The 17,875-nt window shown below is 40.8% G+C and overlaps 1 protein-coding gene across 1 annotated transcript; it reads left to right on the plus strand.

Annotated features, from left to right (window-relative positions):
• The first annotated feature begins 2,745 nt into the window (after positions 1 to 2,745).
• Positions 2,746 to 17,641, plus strand: LOC115226046 (zinc finger protein 709-like). Its single transcript, XM_029797018.2, has 8 exons — positions 2,746 to 2,996; positions 6,086 to 6,195; positions 8,007 to 8,083; positions 10,153 to 10,347; positions 13,605 to 13,899; positions 15,517 to 16,052; positions 16,106 to 16,761; positions 16,846 to 17,641. The coding sequence occupies exons 2-8, from the start codon at positions 6,117 to 6,119 to the stop codon at positions 17,639 to 17,641; spliced, it is 2,634 nt and encodes an 877-aa protein (XP_029652878.1). The 5' UTR covers positions 2,746 to 2,996; positions 6,086 to 6,116.
• The last annotated feature ends 234 nt before the right edge of the window (positions 17,642 to 17,875 follow it).

The following is a 17,875-nucleotide window of genomic DNA, read 5'->3' on the forward strand; positions in this document are numbered from 1 at the left end:
TCTTTACAGCTCTCTCTCTCTCTCTCTCTCTCTCTCTCTCCTCACTCCCTCTGCCTATGTTTCTCTCTTACATACCTTCTCTCTCCCCCTCCCTCTGCCTATGTTTCTCTCTTTCATACCTTCTCTCTCCCCCTCTCTCTGCTTATGTTTCTCTCTTACATGCCTAATCTCTGCTCCCTCCCTCTGCTTATCTTTCTCTCTTTCATATCTCTCTCTCCCCCTCCCTCTGCTTATCTTTCTCTCTTTCATATCTCTCTCTCCCCCCTCCCTCTGATTATCTTTCTCTCTTTCATATCTTATTTCTCTCTCTCTCTCTCTCTCCCCTCTCTCTCTGCCCATCTTTCTCTCTTTCATATCTTCTCTCTCTCTCTCTCTCTGCCCTCCCTCTGCTTATCTCTCTCTCTCTCTCCCCTCTCCCTCCCTCTGCTTATCTCTCTCTCTTTCCCAAACACTCTCTCCTCCTCCTCACAGTTTCACACTCTAAAACTTCGATCACTTCCTGATTCTTTCTCTTCGACTTTTAAAGGTAAAAATTCAATTCCTTAAATTCCAACGAAAAAAACATTCAACAAAATCGCATTCAACCCTTTTCGTATGTTAGACATTTCGAATTAGTTTGTCTCGTTTCTTTTGAAGATTAACCCGGAAAAAATGATAACTGGGAAGATTAGGAAGTGGAGTTTCCCTTCAGGCTGTCCACGTAAGTTGGATTTCTCCGTTTTGATCAGGATCTTTCACACTTCGTTTTTTTACCACGATCTTCGAAATAATGGGGGGGGGGCATAATTTTGGAAAATTCATTTTTTTTTCAAACTTACACCCTCGCCCACCCCCTTCGGACCGATTCCGGCTTTTTTTTCTTTCTTCTTCTTCTTCTTCTTCTTACTCTTTTTACTCTTTTACTTGTTTCAGTCATTTGACTGCGGCCATGCTGGAGCACCGCCTTTTTTTAATCGAGCAACTCGACCCCGGGACTTATTCTTTTTTTGTAAGCCCAGTACTTATTCTATCGGTCTCTTTTGCCGAACCGCTAAGTGACGGGGACGTAAACACACCAGCATCGGTTGTCAAGCAATGCTAGGGGGACAATCACAGACACACAAGCACACACACGCATACACACATATATATATATATATACATATATACGACAGGCTTCTTTCAGTTTCCGTCAACCAAATCCACTCACAAGGCTTTGGTCGGCCCGAGGCTATAGAAGAAGACACTTGCCCAAGGTGCCACGCAGTGGGACTGAACCCGGAACCATGTGGTTGGTAAACAAGCTACTTACCACACATTTTTTTTTACAAAAGTTTTCTATTTCCATAAGAAATGCTTCGGCTTGTCACCGAGAGATTTTTTTTCTCTCTATGAGAGCAAAATGAAAGCTTTTTCAAAGCAAACAAGCCTAGACTTGTTTGTTTTTTTAAAAAAGAAATCTACAAGTCCGTCTACGAGTGCTTGTGAATCGGCGATCGAGTCCACAAGCGATGGTGTGCGCGGGTCTAGAGTGAGTGAAGCTGATTCAGAGAACCATAATAATTCTAATATTTTTAAAATTATAAATGATCTTTACATTCTTTTTACTCTACACAAAATATTCTTTACATTCTACTCTTATTTTATTGCCATTTATTTACGAGTAATAGAAATTTCCTGGGAACGAATTATGACTTATAACATTGCTGCCTGGGGAAATTATTGCTCTGCTTTACGAGTTTTCGCTTTACGAGCGGTCTCCGGGGACAAATTAACTCGTATATCGAAGCACTACTCTACGTACATATAAACTCACTGAAATACATATAAGTATATGTATGTATGCGTATACACACGTATATTTGTATATATACATACATAAATACAAATATATATACATATGCAATACTTACATGCACACATATACGCAATCTCGGGCAAGGACGATGTACGGCTTGGGTTTGAAGGGCCCACATCTGTTTAACTGTCTGCCGAAGCATCTGTGGAGCCCCCATGGAGTGGATGTAGACGTTTTCAAACGTGAACTTGACCTCTGGCTCACCGACATCCTGGATGAGCCAATATCTAAGCAAGCGAAATGCTTAGCGGTATTTTGTCTGCCGTTACGTTCTGAGTTCAAATTCCGCCGATGTTGACTTTGCCTTTCATCCTTCCGGGGTCGATAAATTAAGTACCAGTTACGCACTGGGGTCAATATAATCGACTTGATCCCTTTGTCTGTCCTTGTTTGTCCCCTCTGTATTTAGCCCCTTGTGGGTAATAAAGAAATAGGTATTTTGTCTGCTGTTACGTTCTGAGTTCAAATTCCGCCGATGTTGACTTTGCCTTTCATCCTTTCGGGGTCGATAAATTAAGTACCAGTTACGCACTGGGGTCGATATAATCGACTTGATCCCTTTGTCTGTCCTTGTTTGTCCCCTCTGTGTTTAGCCCCTTGTGGGTAGTAAAGAAATAGGTATTTCGTCTGCCGCTAGTTTCTGAGTTCAAATTCCGCCGAGGTCGACTTTGCCTTTCATCCTTTCGGGGTCGATAAATTAAGTACCAGTTACGCACTGGGGTCGATGTAATCGACTTAATCCGTTTGTCTGTCCTTGTTTGTCCCCTCTGTGTTTAGCCCCTTGTGGGTAGTAAACAAATAGGTATTTCGTCTGCCGTTACGTTCTGAGTTCAAATTCCGCCGAGGTCGACTTTGCCTTTCATCCTTACGGGGTCGATTAAATAAGTACCAGTTACGCACTGAGGTCGATATAATCGACTTGATCCCTTTGTCTGTCCTTGTTTGTACCCCTCTATGTTTAGCCCTTTGTGGACAATAAAGGAATAAATATCTAAGCAAGAAACGGAAAAGAGGTCCGTAGCATCGAACTCCATCCTTCACCAGAAGCCGCTCCGAGACAATGGTGGAAAGTGGAAAGATGATTACAATGGCGGTGCTCCAGCATGGCCACGGCCATTGGACTGAAAACATTATAAGAGAATACAACAAATATCTAAACGTAAGTACATCAGCTGAGAAAAACAATTAAGGAAGTCAATTACGGAAATTGCCGAGTGAATTACTTTCAGTTTTCGTATACGATTCGGTTGGCAACGACAGTAATTTGTTTTATGAATGACGATAAACTTAGATAAACTTAGATATGTTTCGACCAAAGATTGGTCCAGGCCATGTCTAACTTAATAGCACCACCTGATAGGATTATTTGAATCCTGTTTAAGTCAAGTTTTGTTTATGGTCCATATCTCGGGTATTTGACGAGGAAGTTATATAAAAATGTTGATTAAATAAGGAGGAAGCACTCCGTCGGTTACGACGACGAGGGTTCCGGTTGATCCGAATCAACGGAACAGCCTGCTCGTGAAATTAACGTGTAAGTGGCTGAGCACTCCACAGACACGTGTACCCTTAACGTAGTTCTCGGGGATATTCAGCGGGACACAGAGAGTGACAAGGCCGGCCCTTTGAAATGGAAGCACTCCGTTGGTTACGATGACGAGGGTTCCGGTTGATCCGAATCAACGGAACAGCCTGCTCGTGAAATTAACGTGTAAGTGGCTGAGCACTCCACAGACACGTGCACCCTTAACGTAGTTCTCGGGGGATATCCAGCGTGATACAGAGAGTGACAAGGCCTGCCCCTTTGAAATACAGGTACAACAGAAACAGGAAGAAAGAGTGAGAGAAAGTTGTGGTGAAAGAGTACAGCAGGGATCACCACCATCCCCTGCCGGACCTTCATGGAACTTTTTAGGTGTTTTCGCTCAATAAACACTCACAACGCCCGGTCTGGGAATCGAAACCGCGATCCTACGACCGCGAGTCCGCTGCTCAAACCACTGGGCCATTGCGCCTCCACGTTGATCACTGTGTAACGATTTCCTCGTTGGTTCGTCCAAGTTTTCCAACTTTTGTTTTGTCTTTCTGTAATATTGTTATCCAGTTGACGAGAAATTAGCATGAGACAAACGTTCTGCTTGCTAAATAAACACACCCTGTTTGTATACGCGTACGTGTGTGTGTGTGTGTGTGTATAAGTGTGTGTGTGTGTGTGTGTGTGAGAGAGAGAGAGAGAGAGAGAGAGAGTGGAATATATGTAAATGAGGGGCGAATGCCGATTCGCACCGGAGTTGTGCGGGTCTAATGCGGGTTCGCACCTCACCTTGAAAAAAATGCATTTTTCTAAAAACAAGCTTATTCGGATTCCGGCGAAAGTAAAGATTACGCCCACCCGGTGGTAAGGGTTAGGGTTTAGGATTAAGGGTTAAGGATTTGGGGTTAGGGTTAGGACTTTTGTTACACCTAAAAACGGGTGGTATGCGTATTCTTTACCTCCAACCGGATTCCTAGTCCCATGAATTTGTTTGAGGGCTAGTGATCTAGATAGAGTAACTGCAGATGTATGTACATATGATATATATATATATATATCATCATCATCATCATTTAACGTCCGTTTTCCATGCTAGCATGGGTTGGACGGTTCAACTGGGGTCTGTGAAGCCAGAAGGCTGCATCAGGCCCAGTCTGATCTGGCAGTGTTTCTACAGCTGGATGCCCTTCCTAACGCCAACCACTCCGTGAGTGTAGTGGGTGCTTTTTACGTGCCACTGGCACGGGGACCAGACGGAGCTGGCAACGGCCACGGTCGGATGGTGCTTTTTACGTGCCATATATATATATATATGAGTCAAGTACATCAACATCAAAATAAATATCAAATAGAAATTGTAGTTGTGATACCCGTGCTGGTGGCACGTAAAAAGCACCATCCAAACATGGCCGATGCCAGTGCCGCCTTGACTGGCTTCTGTGCCGGTGGCACATAAAAAGCACCAACCAATTGTGGCTGCTGCCATCCTCCCCTGGCACCTGTGCCGGTGGTACGTAAAATGCACCCTCTACACTCACGGAGTGGTTGGTGTTATGAAGGGCATCCAGCTGTAGAAACACTGCCAGATCAGACTGGAGTCTGGTGCAGCCTCCTGGCTTCCCAGACCCCGGTCGAACCGTCCAACCCATGCTAGCATGGAAAATGGACGTTAAACGATGATGATGATATATATATCATCAATTCCTTAGAGCGTAGGCGAGAAAGATATGCCATAATATACATCTGGAAGATCCTGGAAGGACTTGTCCCAAACTTTGGCATCGAGAGTTACACAAATGCTAGAACTGGGCACCACTGCATAGTGCCAAGGACTGCAAATTTGCCATCAAGATGTAGGACAAGATACTGTGATAGCCTGGGCTTCAGAGGTCCACAGCTCTTCAATATCCTCCCGAAGGACCTGAGAGACCTGCATGGGGTGGATGTAGGTGTCTTAAAAAAAAACTGGATCTCTTCTTGTCAGGTGTCCAGATGAACCAACTTCACGGCAGGAGGTGCAGATGAGGGCAGCTGCGTCGAACTCTCTCATGCACCAAATGGCAATTGCTAAAAAAGCATTCGTGAAGTATAAAATTATGTAGCAACACCGAATGGTGGTGCCCCAGCATGGCCACAACTTGTGAGCTGAAACTAGATAAAATAAAAATAAATAAATAAAAATAAAATAAATATACATATATATATGTAGGAGTGGCTGTGTGGTAAGTAGCTTGCTAACCAACTACATGGTTCCGGGTTCAGTCCCACTGCGTGGCACCTTGGGCAAGTGTCTTCTGCTATAGCCCCGGGCCGACCAATGCCTCGTGAGTGGATTTGGTAGACGGAAACTGAAAGAAGCCTGTCATATATATATATATATGTATGTGTGTGTATGTGTTTGTGTGTCTGTGTTTGTCCCCCCAACATCGCTTGACAACTGATGCTGGTGTGTTTACGTCCCCGTCACTTAGCGGTTTGGCAAAGAGACCGATAGAATAAGTACTGGGCTTACAAAAGAATAAGTCCCGGGGTCGAGTTGCTCGACTAAAGGCGGTGCTCCAGCATGGCCACAGTCACATGACTGTAACAAGTAAAAGAGAGTAAAAGAGAGTAAAGATATATATACATCTTACTTCTCTAGTTGTGTTTGTCTTTATAATCAAATTCATTGTCCTTCGTTTGCTCTGACCAATTAACCATTCACTTTTATCTAGATTAAACCAGCAAAAAACAAAAGTAAGTACCATGGTGTGTTCAATGACATTAAGGAGAAGACCCCAAAATTACACTTCTTTTGAAGTACCGTCAGATGGTAGCTTTATTGGTAAGTATAATGGTTTGTTTTGTCCTGATTTTCATGAAAGTGTTTGTTATTTAAGCAGACATCCACACATTACTGTGTGTTTGTGAGGGTAGTGAATTGAACTTACAGCCCAGCCCCCAAATATTACAAACTAGAAGCAGTGATGTTGGCAGCTGATATATTGGTATGAATATAAATAGGCGGCGAGCTGGCAGAAACGTTAGCACGCCGGGCGAAATGCTTAGCGGTATTTTGTCTGCGTTACGTTGCGAGTTCAAATTCTGCCGAGGTCGACTTTGCCTTTCATCCTTTCGGGGTTGATAAATTAAGTACCAGTTACGCACTGGGGTCGATGTAATCGACTTAATACCTATGTCTGTCCTTGTTTGTCCCCTCTGTGTTTAGCCCCTTGTGGGTAGTAAAGAAATAGGTATTTTGTCTGCGTTACATTGCGAGTTCAAATTCTGCTGAGGTCGACTTTGCCTTTCATCCTTTTGGGGTTGATAAATTAAGTACCAGTTACGCACTGGGGTCGATGTAATCGACTTAATACCTATGTCTGTCCTTGTTTGTCCCCTCTGTGTTTAGCCCCTTGTGGGTAATAAGGAAATAGGTATGAATATAAATTTACATTGGGATTTAAGTGAGGTCGTCGGCCAGTGCCGTTGGACTGGCTCCTCTGCAGGTGGCACATAAAAAAGCACCATTTGAGTGTGGTCGTTGCCAGTACCACCAAACTGGCCCTCGTGCCGGTGGCACATAAAAGCACCCACTACACTATCAGAGTGGTTGGCGCTAGGAAGGGCATCCAGCTGTAGAAACTCTGCCAAGATTGGAGTCTGGTTCGGCAGACCTCAGTCAAATTGTCCAACCCATGCTAGCATGGAAAGCGGACGCTAAACGATGACGACGATGATGATGATGAGTGATAGGAATAAAAAGAAGTTGTGATCCAGAGAAGGTCTTAGATTTGAAGAGCCACATGTGAACATTTAAGTAAATATATTTATTTCTATACCCATCTGTTTCATGTGATCTTTCATAGAATTGAAAATCATTAGACATACACATATAACTGTAATGGAGATAAAACTACTTCAGTTTAACTAATGGGAAACATTAGCTGTAGACTTAGCCATTGTGGGATAGTGTAGAGCAATACTCCATTAATTAATTATAATAATAATAATGAAATTATTGTATACAGTGCTCAGGTGCACCACAACTTGTCAAAAGTGCATATAAAGTATATGCAGTAATGTACAAATGTCTGGAAAGTGAACAGTGTATGAGTCAGATAGATGCTTGCTTGTGTGTATAGAGGGGAGGAGATCAGGTGTAGTGTTGGCGAATCTCAGAAAGCATGGAAGTTTTCAAGGATGCAGTGCTCCGACAACCAACAACTGATGCCGGCAGTTTGTTCCATGCTTCAGCGTGTGTATGGAGGGGAGAAAATCAGGTGTAGTGTTGGCGAATCTCAGAAAGCATGGAAGTTTTCAAGGATGCAGTGCTCCGACAACCAACAACTGATGCCAGCAGTTTGTTCCATGCTTCAGCGTGTGTATGGAGGGGAGAAGATCAGGTATAGTGTTGGCGAATCTCAGGAAGCATGGAAGTTTTCAAGGATGCAGTGCTCCGACAACCAACAACTGATGCCGGCAGTTTGTTCCATGCTTCAGCGTGTGTATGGAGGGGAGAAAATCAGGTGTAGTGTTGGCGAATATATATATATATACAAGTAAAAAAAAAAAAAATAAAAAAATATTCACTCCAGGATAACATAGAAAAACAATGTAATTGTTTTAAATTTATTTCTTGCTGACTTTCATTAGATTGTGAAGACTGCAATGAAGAGTATACTGGTGACTGTCCTAATCATGGCCCACTCCTTGTGGTTTCAGATAAGAAGGTAAACATTCCTCACCATTATAACTATGTATACTTTTATAAGGTAGCGAGCTGGCAGAGTCGTTAGCACGCCGGGCGAAATGCTTAGCGGTATTTCGTCTGTCGTTACGTTCTGAGTTCAAATTCCGCCGAGGTTGACTTTGCCTTTCATCCTTTCGGTGTCGATAAATTAAGTACCAGTTACGCACTGCGGTCGATATAATCGACTTAATCCATTTGTCTGTCCTTGTTTGTCCCCTCTATGTTTAGCCCCTTGTGGGCAATAAAGAAATCATCATCATCATCATCATCGTTTAACGTCCGCTTTCCATGCTAGCATGGGTTGGACGGTTCAACTGGAGTCTGGGAAGCCCGAAGGCTGCACCAGGCCAGTCAGATCTGGCAGTGTTTCTACAGCTGGATGCCCTTCCTAATGCCAAAGAAATATATAACTATATATTTTTTACGTGTCGGTGGCACGTAAAAAGCACCATCCGAATCGTGGCCGAAGCCAGTGCCGCCTCGACTGGCTTCCGTGCAGGTGGCACGTAAAATGCACCAATCCGACCGTGGCCGATGCCAGCCTCGCCTGGCACCAGTGCAGGTGGCACGTAAAAAGCACCCACTACACTCTCGGAGTGGTTGGCTTTAGGAAGGGCATCCAGCTGTAGAAACATTGCCAGATAAGGCCAGAGCCTGGTGCAGCCTTCTGGCTTCCCAGACCCCCGGTCAAACCGTCCAACCCATGCTAGCATGGAGAACGGACGTTAAACGATGATGATGATGATGATGATATACTTTTATGATGGTTTGTTTAATAATATGTTCCAATATAGATTAAGGAACAAAAGTGTTCATGCATTTGTATTTCATGATTGTTAGAAACAAAATATAATCTATCTTTGTTACTCGAGTGATTGAACACATCTTTACAACTAAACTTATGTCTCTATAAAGTATTGAACAAAGTTTAGTTTGTAATTATCTTTGAATGATATAAATCATGTCTATGTGGTAAAAAGTGTATTTCCCAACAACATTGTTCCAGGTTCAGTCCCACTGCTTGGCACTTTGGGTAAGTTTTTTTTCTGATATAGCTGTGGGCTGAACAAAGCTTGTGAGCAGATTTGATAGACAGAAACTAGAAAAAGTCTGTCGTTCGTGTGTATAAATGTTGCTGTCCCATTGCTTTGACATCACATAATAATTATAACTGGGTGTCACAGCAATGCAAGCAGAATCCTCTATTTCCACTCTTCCTTGGAAAATACGTCTGTTTATGGAGATGGGAAATATTACCTTACTTGAAAACAGGTGAGGGTTGGTGATAAGAAAGTTATTTACCCATAGAAAATCTGCCTCAACAAAAAATTTCATCTGACCCATGCAACATGGAAAAAAAAATGTTTAACGACGACAATAGATACTTCTTATAATTAGTCTGGTAATCTGAAGTTCTAACCATTTATAGTGAGACTTTAACCCTTTCGTTACTGTATTTCTGTTGAGATGCCCTGAGCTTCTTTCAATTAATTTTAAATATAACAAAGAATTTAGTAAAATAACTTAATTATCATTCAGCTAGTGTTAGGAACATAAATTGTGACTAAGGTTTGGTGGAAGATTTTGATTAAAAACTTTTGAAAACAAGACATTTGTACTACAGAGCCAGAGGCGGCTTCAGCCAGGTTGGTATCAAAAGGGTTAAGAATTGTTTCTCTATTATATATTTTAACCCTTTTGTTACCATATTTCTGTTGAGATGCTCTGTGTTTCTTTCAATTATTTTAAATATAACAAAGAATTTAGTAAAATAACTTAGTTATAATTAAGCTAGTGTTAGGAACATAAATTGTGACTAAGGTTTGGTGGAAGATTTTAATTCAAAACTTATGAAAACAAGATATTTGTACTAAAGAGCCAGAGGTGGTTTCAACCAGGTTGGTACCAAAAGGGTTAAAGAAAATGAAATATGATGCCAGATATTGTTTTGGTCAATAAGAGATAATACATATAGTCTGTCTGTGTTCATTACTAACATAGAATTTATTAGAGTTGGAGCAATTATCAATTATTTTTCTTTGCATTTAGGTTGCGAAAGAAACTCCGAATCGAGCCAAATTAACTGCTCCACCTTGTGTGTCTATCACCAAATCAAAAATCCCAGGAGCTGGTCTTGGAGCCTTTGCTCTTATTACAATTCATGCTAGAAGCAGGTTTGGCCCTTACGAAGGAAAAATTATTAATGATTCGGATGATGTCCATGCATCTGGTTACAGTTGGAAGGTAACGTGTTAAAAACTATGGAATATACTTAACATGTCAGATTTATAAAACATTCATAATGTGTTAACTATAGCGGAGGCGCAATGGCCCAGTGGTTAGGGCAGCGGACTCGCGGTCGTAGGATCGCAGTTTCGATTCCCAGACCGGGCGTTGTGAGTGTTTATTGAGCGAAAACACCTAAAAGCTCCACGAGGCTCCAGCAGGGGATGGTGGTGATCCCTGCTGTACTCTTTCACCACAACTTTCTCTCACTCTCACTCTTACTTCCTGTTTCTGTTGTACCTGTATTTCAAAGGGCCGGCCTTGTCACTCTCTGTGTCACGCTGAATATCCCCGAGAACTACGTTAAGGGTGCACGTGTCTGTGGAGTGCTCAGCCACTTACACGTTAATTTCATGAGCAGGCTGTTCTGTTGATCGGATCAACCGGAACCCTCGTCGTCGTAACTGACGGAGTGCTTCCAACAACTATAGCAATTTTAAATCATTAATTTTTCATCAACATTAAACCTATTATAACTCGTTTTCCATTTGCTTCTATAGAATGATGTACTGTATCACATAATGTCTTTGCAGGTCATATATAATAATAATAATGAAATTATTGTATACAGTGCTCAGGTGCACCACAACTTGTCAGAAAGTGCATATAAAGTACATGCAGTAATGTAGAAATGTCCGGAAAGCGAACAATGTATGAGTCAGATACATGCTTGTGTGTGTATGGAGGGGAGAAAATCAAGTGTAGTGTTGGCGAATGTCAGGAAGCATGGAAGTTTTGAAGGATGCAGTGCTCTAACAACTGATGCCGGCAGTTTGTTCCATGCTTCAGCAACTCTCAGCGTGAAAAAATGTTTCCTGAAGTCATGGAAGGAGCTGTGCTGTTTTCTGACTTTGTAAATATGTCCACGGGTGTTAGACGGGTGGAGTTAGCTTACGAGATATGGTTTTGTGATGAAGAAGATAGGCAGTTAGCTAAGTTAATAATAATAATAATAATAATAATAATGTAGCCAGTGTAAGCTATGGACACATAAGAGGTGCAGCAATATCAGAGGAAGGTTAACAGGGAAGACTATTTTTGTGTGTGGAAGGTGTACAGGTACAGTAAACACCAAAAACGTACATAAAATATTTCATCAAGACTATTGAAAAGGTTGCAAGATGCAACGAAAATTTTAGGAAAATAAAAATAAGAAAAACGCGGAAAATTTACTGGTGAGTGTGTGTTAACCCTTTAGCATGTAGACCGGCCATATCCGGCCCAAAGTATTCTGCCTGTTTTATGTTCAAACTGGCCATATCTGATCTCTCACACCAACCCTACAATATCATTTTAAAAATTAACAGCTACCTCATCAAAATCTCATAGCTACAAGATTAATGAATGATTAGTTCAAGGCAATGTGGATAAAAAGGGATTAATTTTGGCAGAATAATGCGAACACTAAAGGGTTAAATTATAAGGCACAAAAAGAGAATGACTCTCCCCAGACACAACAGTACATAAAATAGATTCAATCACATGTCAGAATGGAAAACTAGAAGTAGTTGATGGCTTCTGTTACCTAAATGAGCAAGTCAGTAGCAGGGGTGGATGGTCTGAGAGCGTAGCTGCTGGAATAAGAATAAGCTGGGCTAAGTTCAGAGAGCTCCTACTTCTGCTGGTAACAAAGGGCCTCTTGCTCAAGAATAGGCTGGGCTAAGTTCAGAGAGCTCCTACTTCTGCTGGTAACAAAGGGCCTCTTGCTCAAGAATAGGCTGGGCTAAGTTCAGAGAGCTCCTACTTCTGCTGGTAACAAAGGGCCTCTTGCTCAAGAATAGGCTGGGCTAAGTTCAGAGAGCTCCTACTTCTGCTGGTAACAAAGGGCTCTTGCTCAAGAATAGGCTGGGCTAAGTTCAGAGAGCTCCTACTTCTGCTGGTAACAAAGGGCCTCTTGCTCAAGAATAGGCTGGGCTAAGTTCAGAGAGCTCCTACTTCTGCTGGTAACAAAGGGCCTCTTGCTCAAGAATAGGCTGGGCTAAGTTCAGAGAGCTCCTACTTCTGCTGGTAACAAAGGGCCTCTTGTTCAGAGTGAAAGGGAGACTGTATGATGTTTGTCTGTGAACAGCCATGCTACAGCAGTGAAACATGGGCTGTGACTGCTGAAGACATGCATAGGCTTGAAAGAAATGAAACCAGTGTGCTTTGCTGGATGTGTAGTGTCAGTGTGCATGCAGGACAGAGTGAGAGCATCCTGAGAGAAAAGTTGGACATAGGAAGCATCAGATGCGGTGTGCAAGAGAGGCGACTGCACTGGTATGGTCATGTGATGTGTATGGATGAGGGCAGCTGCGTGAAGTGTCACGCTCTAATTGTGGAAGGAACTTGTGGAAAAGGTTAGACCCAGGAAGACTTGTGGAGGCACATGGCCTAGTGGTTAGAGCAGCGGACTTGCAGTCGAGGGATCGCTGGTGTCGGTGGTGGTGGAGGAGGAAGAGTATGTAAAAACTAATTAAATATTTTCCTTCACCAACCAGTCAACAATATTCTACATTTTTACTTAGTGATTCTCGCATCTCTTCAGCAATCCCAGCTGGGCTGTCACTTCAGGGATTAAGAGATCATAATACAATAGAATCACACCCAGAATTTTCCAGAAAAATAAAAATAAAAACATCTTTTGTTATTGAATATTATTGCAAATTAAAAAAAATTTTTTTTATACATATTTATTTAACATTCTATCTTTGAAAGCTTTCTTACCAAATCATCATCATCATCATCATCGTTTAACGTCCGTTTTCCGCGCTAGCACGGGTCAGACCCCGGTCGAACCGTCCAACCCGTGCTAGCGCAGAAAACGGACGTTAAACGATGATGATGATGATGATGATGATTTGGTAAGAAAGCTTTCAAAGATAGAATGTTAAATAAATATGTATAAAAAAATTTGCAATAATATTCAATAACAAAAGATGGTTTTTAAAAATTTTTCTGGAAAATTCTGGGTGTGATTCTATTGTATTATGATGTCTTGATCCCTGAAGTGACAGCCCAGCTGGGATTGCTGAAGAGATGCGAGAATCACTAAGTGAAAATGTAGAATATTGTCGACTGGTTGGTGAAGGAAAATAGAATTATAGTCTTTGCATGACATTAACACTAACTTCACCACCATATCAGTCTGAGAGGGACCAATAATGGTTAGGAACAGAACCCCTTCTTCTACGTTTTATGACTATTGAAAATCATTGTCAGTTCCATTTCTGATACAGATTGAAAAGAATGGAAAACACATCCATTCTGTTGATGCAAAGAATGTGAAACTCTCTAATTGGTTGCGATATGTAAACTGTGCAAGGACCGACGAAGAACAGAATTTAACTGCTGTTCAGAAAAATGGTAATATTTACTATAGAACATTAAGAAACATTGATCCTGGTGAAGAATTACTTGTTTGGTATGGAGAGGAATATGCCAAATATCTTGGTATCTCACAAGGTGGACAACTGAAAGCAAAGACTGTGTCCACTGTTGGAGCAAAATTATCAGAAACAATCAGTTCAGCAGGTAAAAATCTCTCACTTATAATTTACTTTCTCTTTCTCTCTCTCTCTTCATTTAGTCATCATCATCATCACCAACATCAGTACCACTTCTATTGCTGCCAACAGTCTCTCTCTCTCTCTCTCTTTCTTCCCTTAGAAGCAACAGATGTATAGGAGCACTCCGTCGGTTGCGACGACGAGGGTCCCACCTGATCCGATCAACGGAACAGCCTGCTCGCGAAATTAGCATCCAAGTGGCTGAGTACTCCACAGACATGTGTACCCTTAACGTAGTTCTCAGGGAAATTCAGCAGGACCAAACTGTGACAAGGTTGGCCCCATTTGTATTACAGGTACAACTCATTTTTGCCAGCTGAGTGGACTGGAGCAACGTGAAGTAAAGTGTCTTGCTCAAGGACTCAACGCATCGCTGGGAATCGAACTCACGACCTTACAATCGCGAGCCAAATGCCCTAACCACTAAGCCACGCGCCTTCACCAACAGATGTAGATATCTATATAATTAGATGCGACATGCAACAGTATTAGTAGAAGATGATCTGCAGATGGGGAACTAGGGGGCATCCATTAAGGACTCAGATGGAGTTTTGCTGAAATAAGGTTTCCCTCTGATATATATTATATAATATATATATATATATATAACATATATATATATATATATATATATATGTATTATATATATATATATATATATATATATATATATATATATATATACATATATATATGTATATATATATATGTGTACTCTTACTCTTTTACTTGTTTCAGTCATTTGACTGCGGCCATGCTGGAGCACCACCTTTAATTGAGCAATTTGACCCCGGGACTTATTCTTTTGTAAGCACAGTACTTATTCTATCGGTCTCTTTTTGCCGAACCGCTAAGTGACGGGGACGTAAACACACCAGCATCGGTTGTCAAGCAATGCTAGGGGGACAAACACAGACACACAAACACATACATATATACAACAGGCTTCTTTCAGTTTCCGTCTACCAAATCCACTCACAAGGCTTGGGTCAGCCTGAATCTATAGCAGAAGACACTTGCCCAAGATGCCCTGCAGTGGGACTGAACTCGGAACCATGGGGTTGGTTAGCAAGCTATTTACCACACAGCCACTCCTGCGCCTATATATACATATATATATATATATTATATATATATATATATATATATATATATATGTATATATATATATATATTATATATATATATATGTATATATAATGATAGAAAGGGTAAGATAACAAAAGAAATTAAGAGACCTCGATATTATGTAAATAGAGGAATTTATCTGTAATTGTAATATGTGACAATTATTCGGTAGCCAAGATAAAACTCTGAGTTTCGGATGCTGAGGTGGAAAAAAAGTCAAGGGTTGTCCATACTGCAGATGTCAGATGTGCTACCGTTACACCAAAGCAAACCTTAGAATTTTCTCCATCTAATTAAGAAGCTTTGTTCTTAACACCAAGAATTTGTCATCCAAGGAGTTTTCTCACCCAATATTCTCTATGATTCCATTAACAAAGATGTATTTATGTATGTGAGTGCATTTATTTGTATTTAAAAACATGTCTTTCTCAGTCATGTTTCTTTATATTTACAGGTAACTGCCGTTCTTCAATTTCACGGAATGGTAAATTTCCTGGCAGTACCAAAGTGTTTGAAGACTCGAAGCAACATAGAATTAATTTGTCACGAAAAAATAATAAAATACAAACACAATTTATTAAGAGTGACACAAACTGTATAGGGGATCATTTATTGAATTGCAGTAATGGGAATTCCAAAGAGAAACCATTCCAGTGTGAGGACTGTGGAAAGACATTCTCTAATTCTTGTATATTCACAAAACACAAGGAAATACATTCTGGAGAGAAAGCATTCCAGAATAAGGATTTCGGAAAGAAATTTTCTGACTCTAGTATATTCAAAAAACACAAGAAAATACATTCCGGAAAGAAAGCATTCCAGAGTAAGGATTTCGGAAATAAATTTTCTGACTCTAGTATATTCAAAAAACACAAGAAAATACATTCCGGAAAGAAAGCATTCCAGAGTAGGATTTCGGAAAGAAATTTTCTGACTCTAGTATATTCAAAAAACACAAGAAAATACATTCCGGAAAGAAAGCATTCCAGAGTAAGGATTTCGGAAATAAATTTTCTGACTCTAGTATATTCAAAAAACACAAGAAAATACATTCCGGAAAGAAAGCATTCCAGAGTAAGGATTTCGGAAAGAAATTTTCTGACTCTAGTATATTCAAAAAACACAAGAAAATACATTCCGGAAAGAAAGCATTCCAGAGTAAGGATTTCGGAAAGAAATTTTCTGACTCTAGTATATTCAAAAAACACAAGAAAATACATTCCGGAAAGAAAGCATTCCAGAGTAAAGATTTCGGAAAGAAATTTTCTGACTCTAGTATATTCAAAAAACACAAGAAAATACATTCTGGAAAGAAAGCATTCCAGAGTAAGGATTTCGGAAAGAAATTCACTGATTCTAGTGACTTAAGTAAACAAGTGAGAAAATACATTGGAGACAAACCATTCCAAGGTAAGAAACGTGGGAAGTCACTCCGTCATTCCGGTGCCTTAAAAATATGTGAGCGAAGACAAACTGGAAAGAAACCATGGAAGAAACAGTGGAAGACAGTCTCTCATTTTGATGATTTCAAAAGACGTGAGAGAATACAAAATGGAGAGAAACCATTCCAAGGTAAAAAACAGAAGACATTCTGTCTTTCTGGTGATTTCAAAAGACGTGAGCGAAGACAAACTGGAAAGAAACCAATTTGTTCTGAAAAGTGTGAGAAGTCATTCTGTGATTTTGATGCCTTAAAGACGCAAAAGAGAAGAAATATTGGAGAGAAACCATTCCAAGGTAAGAAAGAGAGGAAGACATTCTCTCATTTTGGTGATTTCAAAAGACGTGAGCCAAGACAAAATGGAGAGAAACCAATTCGTTCTGAAAAATGTGATAAGCCATTCTGTGATTCTGATCCCTTAAAAACGCAAAAGAGAATAAATATTGGAGAGAAACGATTCCAAGGTAAGAAACAGAGGAAGACACTCTCTCATTTTGGTGATTTCAAAAGACATGAGCGAAGACAAAATGGAGAGAAACCAATTCGTTCTGAAAAATGTGAGGAGTCATTCTATGATTCTGATGCCTTAAAGATGCAAAAGAGAAGAAATATTGAAGAGAAACGATTCCAATGTAAAAAGTGTGAGAAGTCATTCTGTCGTTCTGGTGATTTCAAAAGACATCAAAGAATCCACTCTGGAAAGAAACCATTTGAGTGTAAGGAATGTAAGATGTCGTTCAGTCAGTTTGGGAACTTAAACAGACACAAGAAGATACATTCTGGAGAGAAACCATTTGGTTGTAAGAAGTGTGGCAGGAGATTTTCTCAGTCTACGAACTTAATAAGACACCAGAGGACCCATAGCGGAGAGAAACCCTTTCAGTGTAAGGAATGTGGGAAGAAATTCTCTGACTCGACAAACTTAAATAAACATCGAAGGATCCACTCTGGAGAGAAACCATTCCGGTGTAAGAAGTGTGGAAAGGCTTTCTCGCAGTCTGTTAACTTAGCAGTTCATCAAAGAGTCCACACGGGCGAGAAGCCATATCAGTGCAAGAAGTGTGGGAAGGAGTTCGTTCAGTCTGGGCACTTAACGACACATACCAAAGTACATAGTAAAAAGAAACCATGGCAATGAAAGGGATTTTAATTCATCATCATCATCGTTTAGTGTCCACTTTCCATGCTGGCATGGGTTGGACGGTTCGACTGGGGTCTGGGAAACCAGGAGGCTGCACCAGGCCCCAGTCGGACACTTAATGACACATACCAAAGTACATACTAAAAAGAAACCATGGCAATGAAAGGAATATTAATTCATCATCATCATCATCGTTTAACGTCCGCTTTCCATGCTGGCATGGGTTGGACG

This window comes from Octopus sinensis, linkage group LG29, assembly GCF_006345805.1.
Source record: "Octopus sinensis linkage group LG29, ASM634580v1, whole genome shotgun sequence".
NCBI lineage: Eukaryota > Metazoa > Mollusca > Cephalopoda > Octopoda > Octopodidae > Octopus > Octopus sinensis.